Source organism: Notolabrus celidotus, chromosome 9 (assembly GCF_009762535.1).
Source record: "Notolabrus celidotus isolate fNotCel1 chromosome 9, fNotCel1.pri, whole genome shotgun sequence".
NCBI lineage: Eukaryota > Metazoa > Chordata > Actinopteri > Labriformes > Labridae > Notolabrus > Notolabrus celidotus.
The window spans coordinates 33,008,265-33,031,076 of record NC_048280.1 but is presented as its reverse complement, the minus strand read 5'-3'; the positions used below and the strand labels follow the sequence as shown (position 1 = coordinate 33,031,076).

The following is a 22,812-nucleotide window of genomic DNA, read 5'->3' as shown; positions in this document are numbered from 1 at the left end:
TTTAACTACTCCCACATGAACGCGACAAGATCAGCAAAGAGATTATAAGTTTGGCTTTGTCCACAAGGGGGCGCCAAAATCTGCACAAACAGAAAGTTCCTTACAGGAGCTTTAATTTAAAACATTTGCTGAGGAAAATATAAACCCATGCTGCTTTAAAGCTGGGGTTGGTAGTCTCGGAAAACTAGCATGAATTTGAATGTAGCATGTCTTCAGGACTCCGTCTAACCCCTCCCCCCCTCCCCTCGGAGCTCCTCCAAAACGACGCCCCCCGCTCACATGAACGAGCGCCGCTGATTCTCGACCATATGATGGTGACTGATTCAAAACCGGTCCTCACCAAAACATTCTCATAGTGAAAGTTAAAAACACAAACAAACATGGCTGCTGTTAGTACTCACAACTGTCATGCTAGCATTATCCAGTTGTACTGGTGACACGATATCAGGAGAAAAGTTATAACACATATAATACTGTGACAACTCTGTTTGTTAAACGTGTTCAGTGTAGATGTTCTTAATTCCTACAGTGTTGACAGTCAGTGAAGGCATCAGGAGAGGTGTAGAGTGTGCAAGCGGGAGAGAGGAGAGACAAGAGGAGAAGTTCTTCATTCATTCAAACATTGATTGTTGCTTTGTTGGTTGACGTGGTTACGGCCGACAGTGACCGGTTATTAAAGATCAACGTGTTCACCAATCGGCTCGTCATCCCTACAGCGTCCGGACGGACGCTACAGTACATCTACATTTCTGTAGGACTTACTGAATGTCATTCATTCTTCTGCTTGTCAGAGCCCCCGTGGTGAGAGCTTTTTAGACTCTGATCCGGACTACAGTCCTGAGCAAAACACCTCATCAGGTCAGAGGGGACAGGCCCGAGGTCGTGTGAGAGGGGCAGTCAGTAGAGTCAGGGGAAGCAGAGGCAGGGGACGGGGAGTGGGGAAATGTACGCGCAGAAGGCGGGCAGAACGGCAGGACAGGATTTGATTGGTTTAAATGTTGGGACCCAAAAACGGTGATTGGTTGGTGTTTTCCCAGGTTTACTCCGGCTGTAGATAGCAGCTTTTTTTGGTTCTTTTTTAAGAACACATTATGTATTGATTACCATCGGGACATAAAGATCATTTTAACCAGTATAACAAAAAGTGGATCTAAATCTGACTACCAACCCCAGCTTTAAGAAATCAGTTCATGCATTCATTTCAACGACATTAGATCACTGCAGTGCCCTGTATGTGGAGATATCTGGACAATCAGCAGGACCATAGAATGCACATCAATCTGAACCCACATTTTGATTCTGTCACTGACCTGTAAGCAGATGCTGCATTATTAAAATTTACTGCATAGAAATAATGACTCTTGTTGTTGATGATCTGTTGAGGTTAAGGATACTGCATCTGCTGAAGGCAAGCTGCATCCCTCCAGATTCATCAGTCGTCGAAATTTGTTTCATGAGAAATCTGTTACTTCCCTCTTAACACAGAAAAGCACAAGTTGTAAACACAGAGTGACACGTGCAGCTTCTTCATTGATGAGGAAGTTTGGCTGCAACATGCAGATATGTTTGAATGAGTTAGAGTTAGGGACCAGTCGGGGTCTGATACCCTGATAGAACAAATCCTAAAGTCATGCCTGTGAATATGATGTCATTCAGAGGTCTGCACACTCTGATGACTCTTCATGCTGTTTGTGTTAAAGAAGAAACCGTGAGATTGCACCAGTCTCTTTCTTTGACACGGTGCTGCTGCAAACTTCCACTTCAGACTAAGCTGAGCTGGAAACATAAATATGTAACGGTCTCACCGCTGTGACTTCCTCTAAAAGTGAATATGAGGAACTGCTCTTAAATCTGCTCACAGGAGGAACTTCTGTCCGCCAAATATTCAAGATAATTTGATTTTAACTCCAGAGAAAAGAGAGTGAGCGACTCCAAAAAGGACTCCTGTTTCTGTTTGACTGAGGCTGTCTTATTTGATCTAAAATGTTTCAGTCTTTAAACATAAAAGTTAAGAAACGCCTCAACAGCTGACTTGTAATATCTCTCTGATTGTACCTTTCAGCACTGCAGCTGCACAGACGACTGCTCCTCCAGTACGTGTGTGTGTGGTCAGCTCAGTCTGCGATGTTGGTATGACAGCGTAAGTGGACACAAACACAAACTGCAAACACAATCAAGATTCATTTTGATTCATTGAAAACACTCAGCGGCTTCAACTCAAGACAGTTCAGTGGAAAATTTAATTAAATTGCATTCATGTCTAAAAGTTTTCACACTGTTGAACCTCCAGGTCGAGACTTCTAACTCTTGAACACATTTTCTGACTGACTCTGTCTCCGTCTCTTTGTGTTTTTTCCGTGCAGGAGGGTCGACTCCCTCTGGACTTCTGTCAACGCGAGCCCCCGGTCCTGTTCGAGTGTAACCACGCCTGCTCCTGCTGGAGGACCTGCAGGAACCGAGTGGTCCAGAACGGACTGAGGTGAGCAGTTCCACTTGCTCAGGTGTCGCCCGTGGCTCTTTAGTCCTCTCTAGTATGCTGCTTCATTTCCTCTAACAGAATCCCCTCAGGTACCTCCTGGGAAAGATAGAAAGTATGATGCAGCAGAAAAACCTGGTTGAGTCTGCAGCAGAGGCGATGGAAATCAGCAGATGTAGCTTTAATGTAGCTTCAGGAGAGGAGATTAGGAAACAGTAATGCTGCTGTCTGTGGGAGGAAAGTGAGAGCAGGTATAAAACGTTAAAGTAAAACTCTTTGAAGTTATAAAACAGCTGCATCAGCGCTTAACCGCTCCAAACTCTCTGTAGTGTCCACAAACCAAATCAAGACTTTGATTCACACCTAACAAACTACTACTGATGGGTCTGCTGCTAACAATTGATCACATCTGTCTTTCACCCAGTGCTTGATGCAGATCATAGTCTCAATGTTAGATGCACATTGTACTGTTTAAAAGCGGACTTATCAATGCATAACAGAGGTTGTTGAATCTTGATCCTGTGGGGACATGGGGATAACTGTCATCAGGGAGAGGTTGGGTTAAGAATCAGGAATAAAACGTCAGTTTTGAAGTATAAATCAAGCTGCAACATCTGGTCCTAAATATGAAGTTCATTGCGGAAGTGTTAAAAACTGCAGTTCCTCGAGTGTCCACTTGAGGCTGGCTGCAGAAACACCAGAAACCACATACACACCCATTCAAAGAGACGATCTTTACAGCAGAAATAAACATGTTTACAGCCTGGTTCAAAAATAGAGTGTAGTCTGGATAGCTCATTTCTCTATCGGCACACACTGTACAGGAGATGAATTTTTTCATAACACAGCAATTTTGAAGATATTAGGATTACGAGTTTTCCATAATGAGAGGCACAGCTGACTTGATTGACAGGCGGGAACACTGTAGCCGTTGGCTAGGAGGCTCAAAGCCCGCCTCTTTACGTCACACTAGCTCGACAGCAGTTAAGTTGAGTTCAACATTTCCAATATGGCTGCCTCCGCTGATTGGCCTCAAAACAGCGCTTCAGACACAGATGGGTGACGTCATGGATACTACATCCATTATTTATACAGTGCATGTTAGAAATATGAAGATTATTTAGTGACAAATGTCATGCCAAAATGATGCACACATAATTCTGTGGTGTTGTCACGCAAATCACGGACACTGACTTCAAAACAGAACTGTGGTTTCATACAGAGAACAATTCTGTAGAAGATTTCTTTACGTCCTAGATATATACATATATAGATATATTTTAAAGTTATATTTTTTGGCCTTTTTGCCTTTACCTTGTAGGACAGCTGAAGAGAGACAGGAAATGTGGGGAGTAGAGAGAGGGGGAGGACATGCAGGAAATAGTCGACCGGTCGGGAATCGAGCCGGCGACCCCTGCGACGAGGACTGTAGCCTCTGTACGTGGGGCGCTTAGACCGCTAGGCCACCAGCCCCCCACGGCTAGATATTTTAGTCATGTGTTTGACTAGCTTCACTTTATTTCTTGCAGAAAGCTTATAGGTTTGATTATCACAAAGCTTCATCAGATCCAGGTCAAACTATTTGGCAGATACTGCAAAGCTGACTTTTTTTTTGTGTCCTTTAGAGGTTGAAACATTGTGTTTTCTCCTCTCCAGGGTCCGGCTGCAGCTCTTCAGGACTCAGAAGATGGGCTGGGGAGTCAGAGCCGTGCAGGACGTCCCTCAGGGAGCCTTCATTTGCGAGTGAGGACACGCTGCCGTAAGATAAAAATGACTGAATTGAGTGTTTCACAGCTGAAAGTACTGAAGGAAAAACCTTAATCCTTCCACAGGTACGTCGGGGAGATCATCTCTGACTCTGAGGCCGACAAGAGAGAGAACGACGCCTTCCTCTTCACCCTCGACAACAAGGTGAGAAACTGTTTCCTCAGGTGGTTCAAGCTGTGACAGGAGATTACATGTTGGTGTTGGGACATAACTGCACACGTCCACACATTCACAGGTGTTTACCAACTTTTCTCTGAGGGAGGAGGAGAAATGACATCAACTCAGAGAGCTGGGCTTCATACCCACATGATGTTCTTGTTGTCTGAATATTGTTTCTATTTCAGTATTGACACCAGTATGGAGCCACAAATGTTAACACTGATATGTTGAATTTGTAGAATGATTTGCAAATATGTTGACCAATTTGTCAAAGTGCACACAGTGATAAAGGCTAAAAAGGTATTTTTGATCCTCTAGCAGAAAACACACGCATCATCAGTTTCTCTGAGGAGGGTCTCTCTGTGGGGTCTTACAGGAGACTTTTGCTTCAGTTTTTCAAGCAAGATCCACAAATGTGTGTGTGGCGAGGGTTCGTTTGCCCTGACCTCAGGCACGACGGCTCATCATGCGTATTGCTAGGTATCCCAGCATGCTTTGTGCACACTTAAAGGGATATTTCAGTTTTTTTGAAGTGGGATCGTATGAGTTACAGTACACTCATGCTCCTGTTAGCCACAATGAGTGCCGGTGAGCTCTTCCCCTTTAATGAGTAAATCCCCAGAGGACCGACAGGTAAGCTAGGCTACAATTCTCTGCAGACAGGACCTCCTATTTCACGTAATTTTGCTTAAGTTAAGAAAAGATGGTCCAGGAACTCATCACGGTGCAAATGCATGCACCAGTAGAAAAAATTGGAGCTCTTCAGTTTGCCTTCAGTCTTTGTTTTGGCACTATTTTCAGACGCGTGTTCGGTTATGGAAAACTCGTAATCTTAACATCTTCGGAATTGCAGCGTTATGAAAAAATTCATCTCCTGTACAGTGTGTGCCGATAGAGAAATGAGCTATCCAGACTACACTCGTTTTTTGAACCAGGCTGTAAACATGTTTATTTCTGCTGTAAAGATCGTCTTCATTGAATGGGTGACCGGTGTTCTTCCGCTGCATGAGCAGTTGATCCAAACAGCTGATCGGCGTGTATCCGTGCTCATGCAGCGGAAGAACACCGGTCTGTGAGGTGCGTCTGAAAATAGTGCCAAAACAAAGAGGGTTTCTGACGGCAAACTGAATAGCTCCAATTTTTTCTACTGGTTCATGCATTTTCATCGTGATGAGTGCCTGGACCATATTTTCTCAACTTTAGTGAAATTACATGAAATAGGAGGACCCGTCTGCAGAGAATTGTAGCCTAGCTTACCGGCCATTCCTCTGGGAATTTTCTCATTAAAGGAGAAGAGCACACCGGCACGCATTGTGGCTTGCAGGAGCAATAGTGTACTGTAGCCTAACTCATACGACCCCACTTCAAAAAAACTGAAATATCCCTTTTAAGCTTGATTTATACTTCTGCGTTGAATCAACGGCGTAGCCTACGCTGGAAGTCCACGTAACTTCTGTACCTACGCTGAGGCCTACGCACGTAGCTGACGCACATCTCCTCCAAAATGTAACTATGCTAACCCTAACCCAACCTGTCCACTTTCAAAACACTCAATAAAACCCTCCTATTTAGAACTGCTTTTAATGTATGATTGCTTTTAAATGTATTTCATGCTTTTCATTCATGTTTTTATTAATCTGTTGTTTTACATGATGTTTTTGTCCTCTGTGCAGCGTCTTTGAGTATTCAGAAAAGCTCTTTTAATTAAAATGTATTATTATTATTATTATTATTATTATTATTATTAGTTTAACTTTGTATAAGCTGGCAAGAACATTTAAGTCATGTGACTAGTTTCAAACCCAAAGAAAGGCTCAGAGCTCTGCACCGAGAACACTTCAGAGTCCAGAGAATGTAAACAATGGGGCAAAAATTCAAACGTCACTCAAAAACAAATATAGTACATGTCTCATGCAAACAGAAAAAAAAATGTATTAGAAATAAAAGTGCTGTTACGTTTGGCCATAGGGTGGTGCTGCAGAGTTGATCATCCAGGCTCTGCTCAGCTGTTGATGCTGTCTCTCCTCTGCAGCGTCATTCATGCTTTCACAGACTGTCGTTCATATAATGATGGAAGCACAGCAGACATGTAGACAGAGGAGTTCAGACATCACACATCAGACCTATTCTTCCCCCACACGCCTTGTCTTTATGATCAAGAAGCACACAAGAGATCGGGTGTGCTTTGTGAGATTCATGCAGCCAGCAGCTGCCAGACGACCCGAGGCTCAGATTGTTTCATTCACCGATAACACATCACAGATCCCACAAAGATAGAGCTTATTTATGAAGAGGTTCATGCTGTACCCAGACACAGCTCTTAAATCACTCCTTTAACGCCACCACACTCCATAGAGAGAACTGAAATCTTACCTCGCAGGACTCCCGGTCTACCAGGTTGTTTGTTCCCCCCTCAGACTTAAGGGGTGAAACCAGGTCAACCCCACAGAGAACACGTGACTGTGACTCTCTGTCTGCAGGTGGAGGACGTTCACTGCATCGACGCCAGACTCTTTGGCAACATCGGACGCTTCATCAATCACCTGTGTGAGCCCAACCTGCTGGCTGTGAGGGTGTTCACCATGCACCAGGATCTACGCCTCCCCAGAATCGCCTTCTTCTCCAGCAGGCCAATCAAAGCTGGAGACCAGATAGGGTGAGTGAAGGAGAGGGGTGTAACCTCAGGCCTGATGACTCGACATAAATGAGCAAAGAGGAGTTGGAACAAAGGAGAGTAATTTTCTTTTACATGTTGCATGTCATGGGGCAGTAGTTTGGTTCAGTTGGTAGGGCAGACACTCATCTACAGATCCTTTAGACCTCCGGCCTCAGCCATTTAATGCAAGTCCACCCCTGAGCTCATCTCCCCACATATCCTGCTTCTCTTCATCCCTCCTGAGTGCAAAGGCAAAAATGGTATTATAGTTGTTGAAGCCAAAGTTAATATATCAAGAATTAGGTTGAAATTTTGAAGCCAAACACCAAAAAATAAATAAACTTAGAGTGTAAGATCACAGAAAACAAAAAACTAAAGGAGGGAAAGTTTTTGATATAATGACTTAAAGCTGGGGTTGGTAGTCTCGGAAAACTAGCATGAATTTGAATGTAGCATGTATTCAGGACTCTGTCTAACCCCTCCCCCCCTTCCCCTTTGAGCTCCTCCAAAATGACGTCCATGCTCACATGCAGGAGTGCCGCTGATTCTCGACCATATGATGGTGACTGATTCAAAACCGGTCCTCACCAAAACATTCTCATAGTGAAAGTTAAAAACACAAACAAACATGGCTGCTGTTAGTACTCACAACTGTCATGCTAGCATTATCCAGTTGTACTGGTGACACGATATCAGGAGAAAAGTTATAACACACATATAATACTGTAACAGCTCTACTGTTTGTTAAACCTCTTCAGTGTAGATGTTCTTAATTCCTACAGTGTTGACAGTCAGTGAAGGCATCAGGAGAGGTGTAGAGTCTGTGAGTGGGAGAGAGGAGAGACAAGAGGAGAAGTTCTTCATTCATTCAAACATTGATTGTTGTTTTGTTGGTTGGTGTGATCACGGCCGACAGTGACCGGTTATTAAAACTCAACGTGTTCACCAATCGGCTCGTCATCCCTACAGCGTCTGGAAGGACGCTACAGTACATCTACATTTTCTGTAGGACTTACTAAATGTCATTAATTCTTCTGCTTGTCAGAGTCCCCGTGTTGAGAGCTTTTTAGACTCTGATCCGGACTACAGTCCTGAGCAAAGCACCTCATCAGGTCAGAGGGGACAGGCCCGAGGTCGAGCAAGAGGGGCAGTCAGTAGAGTCAGGGGAAGCAGAGGCAGGGGACGGGGACTCGGAGTGAACGCCGGGGAAATGTACGCGCAGGAGGCGGGCAGAACAGCAGGACGGGATTTGATTGGTTTAAAAATTTGGGACCAAAAAACTGTGATTGGTTGGTGTTTTCCCAGGTTTCCTCCGACTGTAGATAGCAGCTTTTTTTCACTCTTTTTTAAGAACACATTATGTATTGATTACCATCAGGACATAAAGATCATTTTCAGTGTATCTAAATCTGAATACCAACCCCAGCTTTAAAGCTCCTGTGAGCATGACGGCTGATTATTGATACATCCAGGAGTAGTAGTTCTAATTGTATTAAACTCAACTTAACAACATACAAGGGGATATCAGAGGAGCAGAGCGTCTCCTGCAATGAAACAAGGAACGTGGATCATCAACAGAGGTTGCAGAAGCGTTCTGCCCATCAGCCTGTCCTGCTTTCAGAAGATACTCAGTTTTCATGATCAATGAGCTCAGAGTCCTGATACTCCTGTTCATGTGGTGCTGATGTGCTTAAAGAGTGAATATTCAGTTATTTATGAGAACTGTAATATAGTTTAACTTCACAAGATGCTCCAAGTTCCTTGTTTTAGTTCCAGAAGCTGCAGACTGCTCTTCAGATCTGTCCCGTTCAAAATAACATGCAGACTAAATTTAAGACTTTATTTTCCCAGAAATGTACAACTTTAGTCTTGAGAAATCTCGTAAATATAGGAGGTTATCCTCGTACCTTTACAAAAGAATCCCAAAATGATTGAATTGAATCGATGAGGTGGCCCTGATATTCTTGTATTTGAATCATTGAATCCTTGAATCTACATTCCAACCCTCACCTATGGTCATGAGCTGTGGGTCATGACCGAAAGAGTAAGATCTCGGATACAAGCGGCTGAGATGAGTTTCCTCCTAAGGGTGTCTGGGTTCAGCCTTAGAGAGAGGATCAGGATCTCGGACATCCGGAGGGAGCTCGGAGTAGAGCCCCTGCTCCTTCGGGCCGAAAGGAGTCAGCTGAGGTGGTTCGGGCATCTGATAAGGATGCCTCCCGGACGCCTCCCTTTAGAGGTGTTCCAGGCATGTCCAACTGGGAGAAGACCCAGAACTCGGTGTAGGGATTACATATCCTGCCTGGTCTCGGATCGCCTTAGGATTCCCCAGGAGGAGTTGGAAGTGTTGCTGGGGAGAGGGATGTATGGGTCAATTTTGCTTTGACTGCCATCTCCGCGACCCGACCCTTGATAAGCGGAAGAAAATGGATGGATAGATGGATGGATCCTTGAATCTTGTGAGGGTTTTTGGTGGATTTTGGCAACCCCTATGAACTAATCTGATTTCCCCTCATTTCTTTGCTTGTAAAGTGCATAAAGGAAATCTTCCTCCTAGTCCTTCAACCCGTCACTATGATGCTGTCTTTGAAATAGAAAAGGTAAATTAATGGATGAACTTCTCCTCCTCTCCAGGTTTGACTACGGCGATCACTTCTGGAGGGTAAAGAGCAAGTTCTTCAGCTGCCACTGTGGATCTCTGAAGTGTCGCCACTCAGCTGCCGGCAGATAGAAACTCCCCCGTCTCTCTAACAGGACTGTTTTTTTTAGCTGTGACTTTTTCCAAAGGTTGAATCTCTGCCTGTGACGAGGTAAACACGTGAGATACGATTTATTTATACATCCAACACAGATAGTTTTTTAAATGTAGTTTGCCACCAGCCATGAATCCTTGCTGTGAGAGTCAGTTTAACAATCCTGGACTCAACCTTTAGTACTGCAAAGTATTACACGTGTAGATTAATGAAGTATGTTTTTGGTAGTTAGTTCTCTGCGTTTGTGCTTTTACTACATGTCTGATTAGTAATTAAACACATTTTTAAAGCTTCAGTCTGTCGTGTTTTTATGGCTGTCTTGGTCTCAGTTCACGTTTATCCTAAATGTGTTGAAGGGGTTTGACGTCTGTCATTCAATCAATCAATCAAGCTTTATTTATATAGCACATTTCATACAAATCAAATGCAACCCAAAGTGCTTTACAGTGATAGAAAAACAAGAAGCAGAAGTAAAACAATGGCAAGACATATTAAGGGAAAATAATAATAATGATAATAATGAAAATATTACTAATAAAAATAAAAATAGAAATAGAATAAAATAGAGACTAAAATAGAGACCAATGCACACAAACAATAAAATACGTGTTATTAAAATAAGTGAAAGCATCAAAATTAATTAAGAATACAAATAGTTAAACTAGTTTTTAAAGGGGTAAGGATAAGAGTTGAAAATAAAACTAAGGCTAAAAATATCAATAAAAATTGAGTAGATAAATAAAATAAATTAATGAATGAATAGACAAATAAAAATAGAATAAGATAACAGTTAAAATTGCTAAAATAATAAAGCAGCATTTAAATCAATATTACAGTGAAAGGTAAGTAATAAAATTGTTAAACCCTACATAAAAGCCAGACTGAATAAATATGTTTTCAGTTTAAGTTTAAAAGTCTCAATATCTCCATCAGCTCCACTCAGTTCCATTGGTGCTGAGTACTTCCACACATTCTATTGTAGCTTCATAAGGTGTGTACTTATAATAATAATAATAATAATAATAATAATAATAATAATAATAATAATAACTTTATTCATATAGCACCTTTAAATACAAATGTTTCCAAAGTTATCAGACTAACAAAGCATGGTTAGAGTAACAAAGTAAACCGTTTGACAGACACGGAGGAGGAATTTTAACAATGCAAAACAAAATACAAAGTGAGGTTAAAAAGAATATATTAAACAGAATGAAGTGATGTGACAATAGACCAATAAATCATTGTTAAAGAGGTTTTTCAAACATAAATAAAATAAATGAATAAAAATGGATAAGTAAATAAAAACATTAAAAGGACAATAAAAGAGGTTTTCAGAATAAGAGGACGACATCACATCGGGAAAATTACAAAGAGTGAAAAGGGTAAATAATAAATAAAAAATAAAAATAAATTAAAACAATAAATAATCAAAGAAAATAATCAAATAATATTAAAAACAATTAATTAGTTGCATAAAAACTAAAAATAATGATAAAATAAAAGTAAAAACGGTTGATGAAGGATGAAGTCACATAAAAGCAAGTCTGTAAAAATGTGTTTTAAGAAGAGATTTAAAAGATGTCACTCTGCGTGGTTTATCTCCTCAGGGAGGTCATTCCAAAGTCGAGGAGCTCTGATGGAGAAAGCTTGATCCTCTTTATTTTAGATAAGCTATCACTATTACCTCTACCTGGCTGATTGGGACCCCTGACTGCCACAGGTTTTGGGAGTTCAGTTTAACACCCCAGAAAGTGTTTGTTGATTTAAGTGTTTTTTTGTTTTTTTTTGTGATTACATTTTACTTTATTGATATTTGCATGCAGGTTGTTAAAAGCAATATAGTGACCAGCACAAGTAGCAACATCATGCATGTGCAAAAAGATACACTTATACTAAAAAGGAAGGGGAGTAAAAACATAATAATAATAATAATAATAATAATTATTATTATTATTATTATTATTATTATAAGACTATTTTAATAAATCATAATAATAAAGAACTTAAACCCAGAGTTTTGCAGAAATCAGTTGCCAGTTGATTTAATTGTTTAATATTTTTAATCTATTTTTATTTTTATTTATTTTTGTGATTTTTTAAAAATATTATTACAATATATTTTTTACCTTCAGTTTTAAAAAGACCTCATGAAAAATAACAGATCACATTTTACTAGAATGTAATCATCTTTCAGTGATATGAATTAATTTCTTTGTGATATATGTATCAATAATTTGTGTTTTCCTTTCACACAATGTAATTTCCAGCACAAATGGTTGCATAAATATTCACCTGAATGTAGGGAATTAAGTGTTAGATGTTCAACTTTTTTCATTTTAATTTTAAATTAACCCTTAAATGTGAGCATCAGGTTTGAGAGGGAGTGCTCTATCTGTGTTCCTCTTCTATTTCCCTCGCCCCTGCCCGAGGACACCACTGATCATTCTTATGTTTAATTCATGTGTGATCAAAAGTGATTAAATGCAAGTGTATCTCGCTCAAACCGGACACTCAGAGTTGGCAGCCCTGAATGAGGTAAAGTATATTTTTAAAGTGCCATATAGTTTAATCAATGTGTTAAAAAGTCATCAGACAGCTTTTTTGATCTTATACAGTTTTTAGTTTCACCTTACTTGTAAATTTTGTGCAGACATATATTTAGAATAGTATGTACTTTTTTAAACCCAGAAGGGAAATTCAGTTGTCTGGCAGATAAGATTATAAAAATCACATAACACAAGTAATTCAGGTGTCTGTCAGCTCATCTTCCATTGGCTAGAGAGTTGGGATGCCTAATGTCTGCAGGGATGAATGATTTTCTGTATCTCTCAGTCCTGCAGCGCACAGAGATGAGCCGTCCACTGCTGCTGTTTCTCTGATCCACAAAGAAGTTGTGAAGTGGATGATCTGTGTAATTTAGAATGACCTCTATCTTCTTCTGTGTGCATCTCTCCACCACAGCCCCCAGTGAGTCCAACCTGGTTCCAATCACAGTGCCAGCTCTTTTCACTAGTTTGTCCAGTCGCCTCACATCCTTGTGTTTTACACTGCTTCCCCAGCAGACTGCAGCAGAGAAGAACACACTTGCCACCACAGACTGATGAAACATCTGCAGCACCTTTCTGCAGATGTCTAAGGATCTGAGCCTCCTTAAGAAAAAGAGGCAGCTCAGCCCCTTCCTGTAGAGTGCATCTGTGTTAAGGGACCAGTCCAACTTGTTGTCCAGGTGTACACCTAGATAATTGTAGGTTGGCACCACCTCGATGTCCACCCCCTCAAATGTTAACTAGCTGACGGCAGAGCCTGGATCTTCAGAAATCTACTATCATTTCCTTTGTCTTTGAGGAGTTCAGTAGGAGGCAGTTTGTGTGACTCCAGTCACTAAAGATCCCTGTATTCAGATTCCTGTCCATTCCGGATACACGCCACAATAGCAGCAGCATCTGAGTATTTCTGGATGTGGCAGGACTCAGAGTTGTATTTGAAGTCCACTGTGTCCAGTGTGAACAGGAATGGAGCCAGAACAGTCCCTTGTGGAGCTCCTGTGCTGCTCATTATTGTCCCAGAGACACAGATCCCCGACCTGACAAACTGTGGCCTTTCTGTGAGATGATCTGTGATCCAGGAGACAAAGGAGGGGTCCGCTCCTATCTCTTTGAGCATGTCTCTGAGCATGATGGCCTGGATGGTGTTAAATGCGCTTGAAAAATGAAAGAACATTATTGTATTTAATATTACATTTTTTAAAGATTAATGCCTTAATTGTATTTTTTTACACTACAACAAACACCTCCTTGTATTTCAATTCCATCTCATCCTTTGAGTAATCTTACACTACATCTTTGTTTGTTGTTCTTTGACCGGAAGTAGTTTTATTTTGTAAATCCACATATAAAGAACATAGTACTTGTGATGCTCATATTTGTTGACTGTTTCTAGAAGTCTCTGTATCACTCCGTGTACTTTAGTTCCTCATTGTGGCCGGCTTCCTCTCACTCTCTCTCTCTCCTCCTCCTCCTCCTCCTCCCTGTTGCTATGGAAACAGGGCCGGTCCAGGTGGAGCCACTGACTGGCGTCTCCTCGGTCACGTGGTTCTCCTCTCTGAATAAGGAGCGGTGGAGAAAGTAGAGTCTACATTCAGCGGCTCGTTACCGGACTGAGCTGCAGCTGCTGCCGCTGCTGCTGTGATTGTTTTTCTTCTTTAACAACAGAAAGAAAACGGGGTCTGGTCTCTGAACCGGACCGGGGGACCACTCACCGAAGAGAGTCTTCATGGGGGGACAGAAATAATCTTTGTGGACGGTCTGAGGGGGAGAATATATGTTGACTCCCTCCTGATTTTGTAACAGCTGAGTTAAATTGTTATTTCTAAGAAGGCGCTTCACGGAGCTTGGACTTCAAGCAGTAACCAGGATCTTCCTTCTGAAGGGGGACTGATGGGGCACTGAACCGGAGGGGAAAAATGATGCATCATGGAGTCTGATCACTTAAACTTTTAGCAACAATTTTCACATGTGACAGCATGGGGACCAGCAGAGCCGAAGAGCTGACAGACTAATGAAAACCACCTCCCTGTCCGTGTCTGGACCCGTGTGAATGTTTGACTCTCCTGTTGGCGGACCGTACACGCACCTAAAGGACTCGGGGGACGGGACGACAGTGTGTGTTGTGATGCTTCTTCTTCTTCTTCATTTGTTTTCTGGTGTCAGTTTTGGTTTCTCCTCCAGAAAGATCTGTACTCTCCCGGAATGGCTCGCTTTGAAGACGAACTGTCCAGCCGCTATGGAGGCAGCTGTCCCGCGGGCCCGGCCAGAGGGGCCATCCGGCCGCCGGGGCCTCCGGGGGTCCAGGGGATGTACAAGCAGACGCTGGCCCAGAGAGCCCGGACCATGGCTATTTACAACCCCATCCCAGTCAAACAGAGCTGCCTCACCGTCAACCGCTCTCTGTTCATCTTCAGTGAGGATAACATCATACGGAAATATGCCAAAAAGATCACCGAATGGCCATATCCTTACACAGCGTGCATGTCTCTCCATCCTGCACATCCTCATGCATGCAGAACTCCCATGAAAAATAACTCCATTCCATTCCCCATGCATGCACGCAGGGTATGCATGAATCTTTTTAGACTGTGTGCCTTCTCCAGTAAGTCTAAAACACTGGAGCAGTATTTCGGCACACATATAAAGGTAAAAACCAGAGTTTATATCAACTAAATGTAGAAGTTCCACAGTTGGTTCTCCTGTTGTTTGCACAGCCTTCAGCACGGAGGTAAGGGCGGAAGCGACAGGGGGTTTTCTGCAGAATGAAAATGGGTTTCTGCACAGATTTCACTGTTGGCAGGCAAGTTCTCCTGAAAGAGAGATTTTATTAATGAAGTTCAGGACGTGTTGCTGTGCGTTAATTTAAGTTAACAGATGCGTCTTCAATCACAGCAGATTCTTGTTTTTTTTGCTGTAGATATTTCTGTGGTAAGCCTCTGGGTCATAACGTCCTGCATCCACTGCACTCCTGAATTTATGAATCAGGTTTAAATAGACTGTAGAGCATGTGAGGTGCCATGGTTCCGTTTCTATTGTGCAGGCTCGACTTGGTGAACAATGGTCTGGCTGACTTCTCATTGCAGTAGCCTGTTGTCTGCAGAGGGTGCTGTCCATGGTGCTGAACTCCCTGCAAACAGCAGGCTGGCTTCAGCATCCAGGCACACTGGCAAACTGCATGGGTGTGACAGCAAACAAACAAGCCGGAGCAATGAAACGAAGCAGGCAGGACGCAGGCTTGAAATGAGCTGCTGGTGCATATTTAATGGATTTGCTGTGAATGATCATGAGAGCGGGGATGATGCCACCTGTTGCCTTTTGCCTCACCAACAGAATAGTCCCTCACTGCTGCATTTTTTGGACACTTTGTAAGGAAAATGCACCTCCTACATAAATGTTGGTGTTGCAATTAATTCAAATTATATGTGTAATTGCCTCCATTACTTCAGTCACTGGTTGGTTAACCCTGGTGCTGAGCAGACATTTATCATACTGTCATGTCACAGTGCATTACAGAGCCTGGCTTTATCCTGATGCACAGCAATAATGCACTGCTGCAGGAAGAGCTATCGCGCCCCCAGCAGCTGGAGACCAGCAGTCGGCACCTCCTGGCATAGCTGGAACAGTCCTGAGGGGATGATGGAGTGCTCAGTGCTAATGACACAACAGTGGTGCACTGCAAGGAGGGAAGGTATCTAATAACCTGTACAAATCTGTGCATCATTTCAGGGAATAGAGCTCTCCTCCTCAGTGCTGCAGACATGTTGTTGCAAAGCTATGACGGCCCCCATGGGCTCTGACTGGCAGAATGCTGGTTCTTTATCTGACAGGTAGAGAGGAGATTTGTGAAGTTGTTCCTATGATTCATGGAGGATTGCATTAGAATTTAAATAGCTTCTCAGCAGCTTTATGCATATTAAGGAGCAGTTTGTTTGACATCAGGAGTACTAGTCACCGCTAAAAACAGGTTTCAGTAATGCCTTTTTGCGTGATCTTGCCAAAATCTTACACAAAACAACCCTCTGTGATGTCATGAGGGTTTTCTCAGCCTGGGCTTGTGACTTAAAATATTTAACAGGAAGTCTGCATTATAAATCAGGTCTGTGGCACTTGAAAGAAGTTAGTATTAATGAGTTGGGGAGGCCGGGGGCTGATGGGGGAGAATGTTCTAATGAAAGACGCTCTGGGAAATGTAGCATCCTGTGATTGGGAGGTCTGACGGGTTCAAGGGCTTCAACTGTCTCTGAATTTTCTCAGTTGAACAGATTTTGCTGTTCAGTACAAGGATGAGGCAATGCTCATTCATTCTTTCAGTTCACTGACACACCAGACTCATTTTTCAGCCGACATGGGTTCCATGTTTTTTTCTGGGAGAGTTACTTCTGCACTCAGCCAGGCGTTTTATACATTTTGAGCTTTTTAAGATATATTTTTTTAAGTGTTTCAAGTCCCATGCAATATGCAGTGTGGACTGAGGGGTACAGTAAGTCTACATGAGAAAATTCTTCTCTGTTGATCTTAATCTCTAGTTTCTAGTTTCCTTTTGATACAGTACGTTTTTACTTTCTTTATATTAAAGTCCCCTTTTAGAGAGAAATAGACCAGAAAGCAGAAGACGCATCGCACTGTAAACCTGAACAAGTTGAAATTACTGAAAATGTCTATTGTAAGTGATTACATAAGAGTTTTAAGTAGCAGAAAACTGACATTATAAAACATGATTTCAGTTTACTCAATTGTTTTTTAATTTTTTTTAATTTTCAAGTTTCCCCAACTCAAATTTATTAGTTACATTTCTTTACATTTTTAATTCATACATACTAGATGAAACTGAGTCCATCTTATGGTTAGTTTAGTTTGTTCCTTGTGTTTCATGCCTTGGTTCCTCCCCGTGTTTATTCTGTATTACTTATCCTTTGTCTCTCTTCAGTGTTTAGTGATCCATGTCTCTTGTTGTGTTGTCTTAGTCTACTCTTGTGTTTCCTGTTTTATTTTGTAGTTCTGAATCCTTGTGTCTCCAGTTTAGTTTTACATTATGCCCTCACTGTAAACCTGAACAGTACTTCTAACTCAAAACCAGCTGTTCAGTTGAACCAACAATTAATTATTGAGTTATGAGAACTATTAATGTTGTTTTAATTATATGTGGATCGATTTTATTGAGTTAATATCCATGCCAACTTTTGAGTGTCAACGTCACCACGTAAGTCTTCACACACTAGAAAAAACACAGTGGCTGTGCTTCACAAAGCAGAAAAACTAAACTGGAGACACAATGATTCAGCACTACAAAATGAAATAGGAAACACAAGACTAGACTAAGACAACACAACAAGAGACATGGATCACTAAAGACTCAAGAGAGACAAAGGATAACTAATACAGAATAAACATAGGGAGGAACCAAGGCATTAAACACAGAGAAAAACTAAACTAACCAAACCATGACATGGACTCAGTTTCATCTAGTGTATATGAATTAAAAATATAAGAACTGTAACTAATACATTTGAGTTGGGGAAACTTGAAAATATAAAATAAGACCACACCTGTGTGATGACTTGATGACTGTGTATTTAGTTCCTCTGGTTCCCCTGTCCCTTGTTGGATCATTGTTGGTCCTCCCTGTACTGGTACAGCGGTTTGGCGTTGTCTTTCCTTGTTACTTGCTTCGTGAAGCACAGCCATTGTGGTTTTTGAAGTGTGTGAAGACTTACTTGGTGACGTCATACGCAACATCCCTCTGTACACTCAAAAGTTGTTATTAGGACATGGATATTAACTGAATAAAATTGACCCCTTTATAATTAAAACAACATTAATCGTTTGGATAACTCAATAATTCATTGTTGGTTCATCTAAATAGCTGATTTTGAGAGCTGTACCCTTAATGGCTATGAGTTAGAAGAACTGTTCAGGATTAGATACCAGTTCTTATCAAGTTACTACCTCAACAACCTGTCAAAAACTCATGGCTTCAAAACGTTGGTCCAGAAAAGAACAGATGACGGCTCAGTGAGTCTGTTCCTTTCTGGGCCAACGTCTATACAGTCTTTGTTTTTGTTTTTTGTGACGTTGCAGAAAAAAGCTCTTCCTCTCCCAAATGTGAAGCATGCTGCTCAAAGAGAATCTGCTCTCACACATGGCTGATGTGTTTGTTAAAGTTTGAGGATGTTCTGTGTTCTGTGACCCTGTTTTTGTTTCCCCCTTCTTCATCTTTCCTTTCTTTGCTTTATGTTCATTCATTTAACAGCGTGGCTCATGTTACATGTGTTACAACCTTTCCTGAAGTCTTCCTTAACTCCTCTCTCACTCCATTTGAGTACATGATCCTGGCCACCATCATAGCAAACTGCATCGTGCTGGCTTTGGAGCAACACCTACCTGCCTCAGACAAAACCCCGATGTCAGAGCGTCTGGTGAGTGACTGCATGACTGCTTTTCTCTTTCTCACTGTGCAGCTTTTCATATCTCATACAGCAGAGTCACACTGCATCACTGTGAGACTCTCCTTTGGAATCAGTCTGACCAAACTGAGCATTTTGATATTTATGATGAATAACTTCTGCTTAACCCAATCTTTACCTTAACAGCACGACTGCGTAAATATCTATATCTCCTGAGGTACAGGTAGCATCCCTACCCTGAAGCTCTGCAGGTTAAGCAGAGCCCTACAGAGCTGCTTTGATCCCCCTCTTGTATCATCACCTCAGGTTACCCCTGCTGTGCCCTCCCCCCGCCCCACTCTGTTGTTAAATCTTTCCATTAGAGGAGCGAGTGCTGTTAGGCCTTCTGTCCAATCAAAAAGCCGGCAGCGACAGGGGCAGGGCTGTTATAAGAAAGAAGTGTCAACCCCCTGAGGCCTGAGCATCCCAGCTGCCCACTTTCATTGATCCGTCTCCCTGAGATGGGCTGAAACTCAGACTGACAGATAAACCACAGAATCCACGATGATACCAAGTGATCAGATGTGTCATCAGGTCTATGTCGCTGATTTATAATAAAATCCCTCAGCCTCTCCGTCTCGATGTAACAATTATCCTACCCATAACCATTCAGGAGACAATCGAGCATTTACTGACTCTTGTCAGGGAGCTGCAGCTGAAAATAACAATTATTTTATAACAATTATTGATCCACCTGTCAATTATTTTCTCTGAGTCAGATAATTGTTTTAGAAAAATCATTCCTCAGAACGAGATGTGATCGCCTGATATTGTTTATTTCAACATAAAGATGACTTTCCTTTAAAACCCTCCTTCTAATGTAACAGAAGAAGTCATCTTTAATGTTGTCTTTACTCATAGAAATGCTTAAAATAGTCTAAAATGATTAATCATATCAGAGAGGACGGGATGAAAGTGTCAGAGATATAAAGATTCAAAGCCATTAAATGCAGCTTTAGCTACTCAGCTCGTTTTTAGATTCAGCCAGAGCAGAAGTATACTCCGATTCAACACAAAGCTTTGAGTGTGATGCATTATGAGAATTAAACCACTCCAGTAAGTTCATGTCTCAAAAACCTGACATGCTTTGAAGACACTTTTTTAAAGATGAACACTGCAGGAAAAAGGAAGTTGAGAACCAGAAATGATCAAAATCAACCATCAAGATCTGTTCATGTCAGGACTTTGAATATGACTGCTTGATGACGACATTTTAAAAGGTTTTTTTTTCACATTAAATCGACAATTTTGATAACAGATGAAAAAACAGGCTTGGCCAGGATAGGATAAGAAATGCTTCAAGGGGAACCACAATTTTAAAAGCCCTCTTAAGAATGTGTGTGTTGATTTTGGCGCCCCCCCCTGTGGACAAAGTGATACCTCTGACATCTTCACTGATCTTGTACATATTTAAGTCATGACAAAAAAATCTTATCCTTCTTTCTTTTACTTTTCAGCTGTATCAGTCTTAAAACTTAAATAGCGGTCGCAGGCCCAAAAAATGTCAAATCAAGTCAAGCTTTCTTTATAAAGCACATTTAAAACAACCTCAGTTGACCAAAGCTCTGTACAGTTATTAAAATACAATATAATCGTACACAATATAACAATAAATTAAAACAATAAAAGAATAGTAAGAGCTCAATTTAGGAATTAAAAAGAGTAAATAAGTAAGAAGCCAAGGATTCTTGTTTAGCTGGGACTGAACGCCAAGGAGAAAAGATGGGTTTTCAGCAGTGTTTTAAAGTGCTCAATAGACTGTGCAGCTCTAACCTTGAAAGGTAGGCTGTCCCACAGCTTTGGGGCCACCACTGAGAAGGCTCTGTCCCCTCGAGTAGAGAGTCTGGACTGAGGTACTGCCAGGAGCAGCTGGTTTGATGACCTAAGTGCTCTGGAAGTACTGTGAGGCTGTACAAGGTCTGATAAATAAGACGGTGCCAGACCATTTAAACACTTTAAAACACTGAATAAAACCTTGAACTGGATCCTAAAGTTAACAGGCAACCACTGCAAAGATGCAAGGACTGGACTGATGTGATCATGCTGTTTCTTTCCAGTCAGCAGGCGGGCGGCTGCATTTTTGGTGACCTGTAGACGGCGCAATGCTGACTGGTCGAGACCAACAAACAAAGAGTTACAGTAATCTAAGCCTGAAGTAACAAAGGTGTGAATAACTCTCCTGAAATCATTTCTGGGAAGATAAGCCTTCACTTTTGTTAAAAGTCTTAGCTGAAAGAAGCCTGTTTAACAATAGAGCTTATCTGCTTGTCAAACTTAAAGTCACTGTCCAAAATAACACAGAGGTTCCTTGCAAAAGGGTGACAGTAATGTTAAAATATAGTAAGTGTCCATCTTTAGCTTATGGTCTGGTTAGCTTTTGTACGTCAAGAAGAGATGGCACAGTTAATTCTAGTCTGTTTTATAGTCACTTTAAAACTCTTCATATGAGCTTTAATATAAATGTAACTTAATTCATATTCAATCCTGTCAGAATTCTATTTTGCAGAATCATTTGCTTACCATACATCACCCTGTTCTTGACACGTGGTGACAGTTTTTTTGCTCCAGCTTGAGCAGCAGGCACAAGATGCATGGACAAGTACTTCCTCTAAAGCATTTTCACAGCGACAGAATGACTTTGTTAAAGTCTTACATTATAGATAGAATCTCTACACTGTTAAAACCAAAAAGCTGTGAAAACTCCAATTTCAAGGCAACTGTCTGCACTAGTTTTTTTAATTATAACTAGGCTAACTAGAAATCTTACATTTGAGCCAATTGATTAGTTTTGTTGAGATAACTTATGATTCATATGTAGTGTAACTTAAGGTTTTGAGTTCTACATACTAAGAAGTGAAAGTTGTGCCAACTTATAATTTTTTGTTCAGAAAATGTCCCTTTGTTGCTGCACGTTAGGTAGCTAGCTAATGTTCAAGGCTCAAGAATAAAAAAATACAATTTTTCATTATTACAATTACCTTAGATGCATATGTAATTTAATCTTTTCCCTGATTATAGTTCATAGGAGTTGTTGATGCTGCACTCTTCATGGATAGCAGGTCCAAAAAGTCTGCAAGCCAGTTATGTATATTGAAGCAGTCCTGTTTTCGAATTTTCCAGTTCATAAGTACTGTCCTTATTACAAACATAAAAAGCTAGAACAACAATGTGTTGGGTTGCTCTAGGCTGTATGTTGTCCATCATATTTCCAAGTATGCAAACAACAGGGCGTTGAGGGACATGAACATTCATTAACATCTTTAAAGTTATATTTTTTGGGCCTTTTTGCCTTTATCTTGTAAGGCAAGGCAAGGCAAGGCAGCTTTATTTGTATAGCGCATTTCATACACGAGGGCAACTCAATGTGCTTTACATTAACACATTAAAAGCATTGGAGACATTCAGACAGGCATAAAAGAACACAATTAAAATGAAAAATATGATAAAACAGAAAAGAAAAGGAAAATTAGAAATATATTAAAAATTACATTAAAATTTTAATTTAAAGTGGGTTAAAATAATCTAAGATAGGAAGGCAGTGTTAAATAAAAAAGTCTTACTCTTTGATTTAAAAGAGATGAGAGTTGAAGCAGACCTGCAGCTTTCAGGGAGTGTGTTCCAGATATATGGTGCATAATGACTGAACGCTGCTTCACCATGTTTCGTTCTGACTCTAGGAACTGAAAGCAGCTGTAGGACAGCTGAAGAGAGACAGGAAATGTGGGGAGTAGAGAGTGGGGGAAGACATGCAGGAAATGGTCGACTGGCCGGGAATCGAACCAGCCACCCCTGCGACGAGGACTGTGGCCTCTGCATGTGGGGCGCTTAGACCGCTAGGCCACCAGCGCCCCAATCATTAACAACTTTAAAGTATCAATTAAAGTCTCAGCAGCTGCTTCTTGTTAAAAACATTTATCTTTTGTTTTATCAGGAAGGTCTTATCTTCAGGGATCTTATCTTTATTATTAACTCACAGGATAACAACCTTTATCCTGCCAGTAGTAAAACT

At 41.2% G+C, this 22,812-nt stretch overlaps 2 protein-coding genes across 6 annotated transcripts in view; both read left to right on the top strand.

Annotated features, from left to right (window-relative positions):
* The window catches only part of ehmt1a (euchromatic histone-lysine N-methyltransferase 1a), a 33,646-nt gene extending 23,540 nt beyond the window's left edge, over positions 1-10,106 (top strand). For 4 of the 5 annotated variants that reach the window (XM_034692025.1, XM_034692024.1, XM_034692022.1 and 1 more), the window contains 6 exons: positions 2,063-2,140; positions 2,364-2,479; positions 4,133-4,219; positions 4,309-4,387; positions 6,883-7,058; positions 9,693-10,106. In XM_034692025.1, coding sequence (XP_034547916.1) covers positions 2,063-2,140; positions 2,364-2,479; positions 4,133-4,219; positions 4,309-4,387; positions 6,883-7,058; positions 9,693-9,789 — 633 coding nt within the window. In that variant the 3' untranslated portion in view covers positions 9,790-10,106. The remainder of the gene's footprint in view (positions 1-2,062; positions 2,141-2,363; positions 2,480-4,132; positions 4,220-4,308; positions 4,388-6,882; positions 7,059-9,692) is intronic. The other variant, XM_034692026.1, reaches the window with a different exon arrangement.
* A 3,759-nt stretch (positions 10,107-13,865) lies between these two features.
* The window catches only part of cacna1ba (calcium channel, voltage-dependent, N type, alpha 1B subunit, a), a 234,712-nt gene continuing 225,765 nt past the window's right edge, over positions 13,866-22,812 (top strand). Inside the window, exons 1-2 of the mRNA XM_034692917.1 lie at positions 13,866-14,822; positions 18,671-18,776. Of these exons, the coding sequence (XP_034548808.1) occupies positions 14,563-14,822; positions 18,671-18,776 (366 nt within the window). The 5' untranslated portion in view covers positions 13,866-14,562. The remainder of the gene's footprint in view (positions 14,823-18,670; positions 18,777-22,812) is intronic.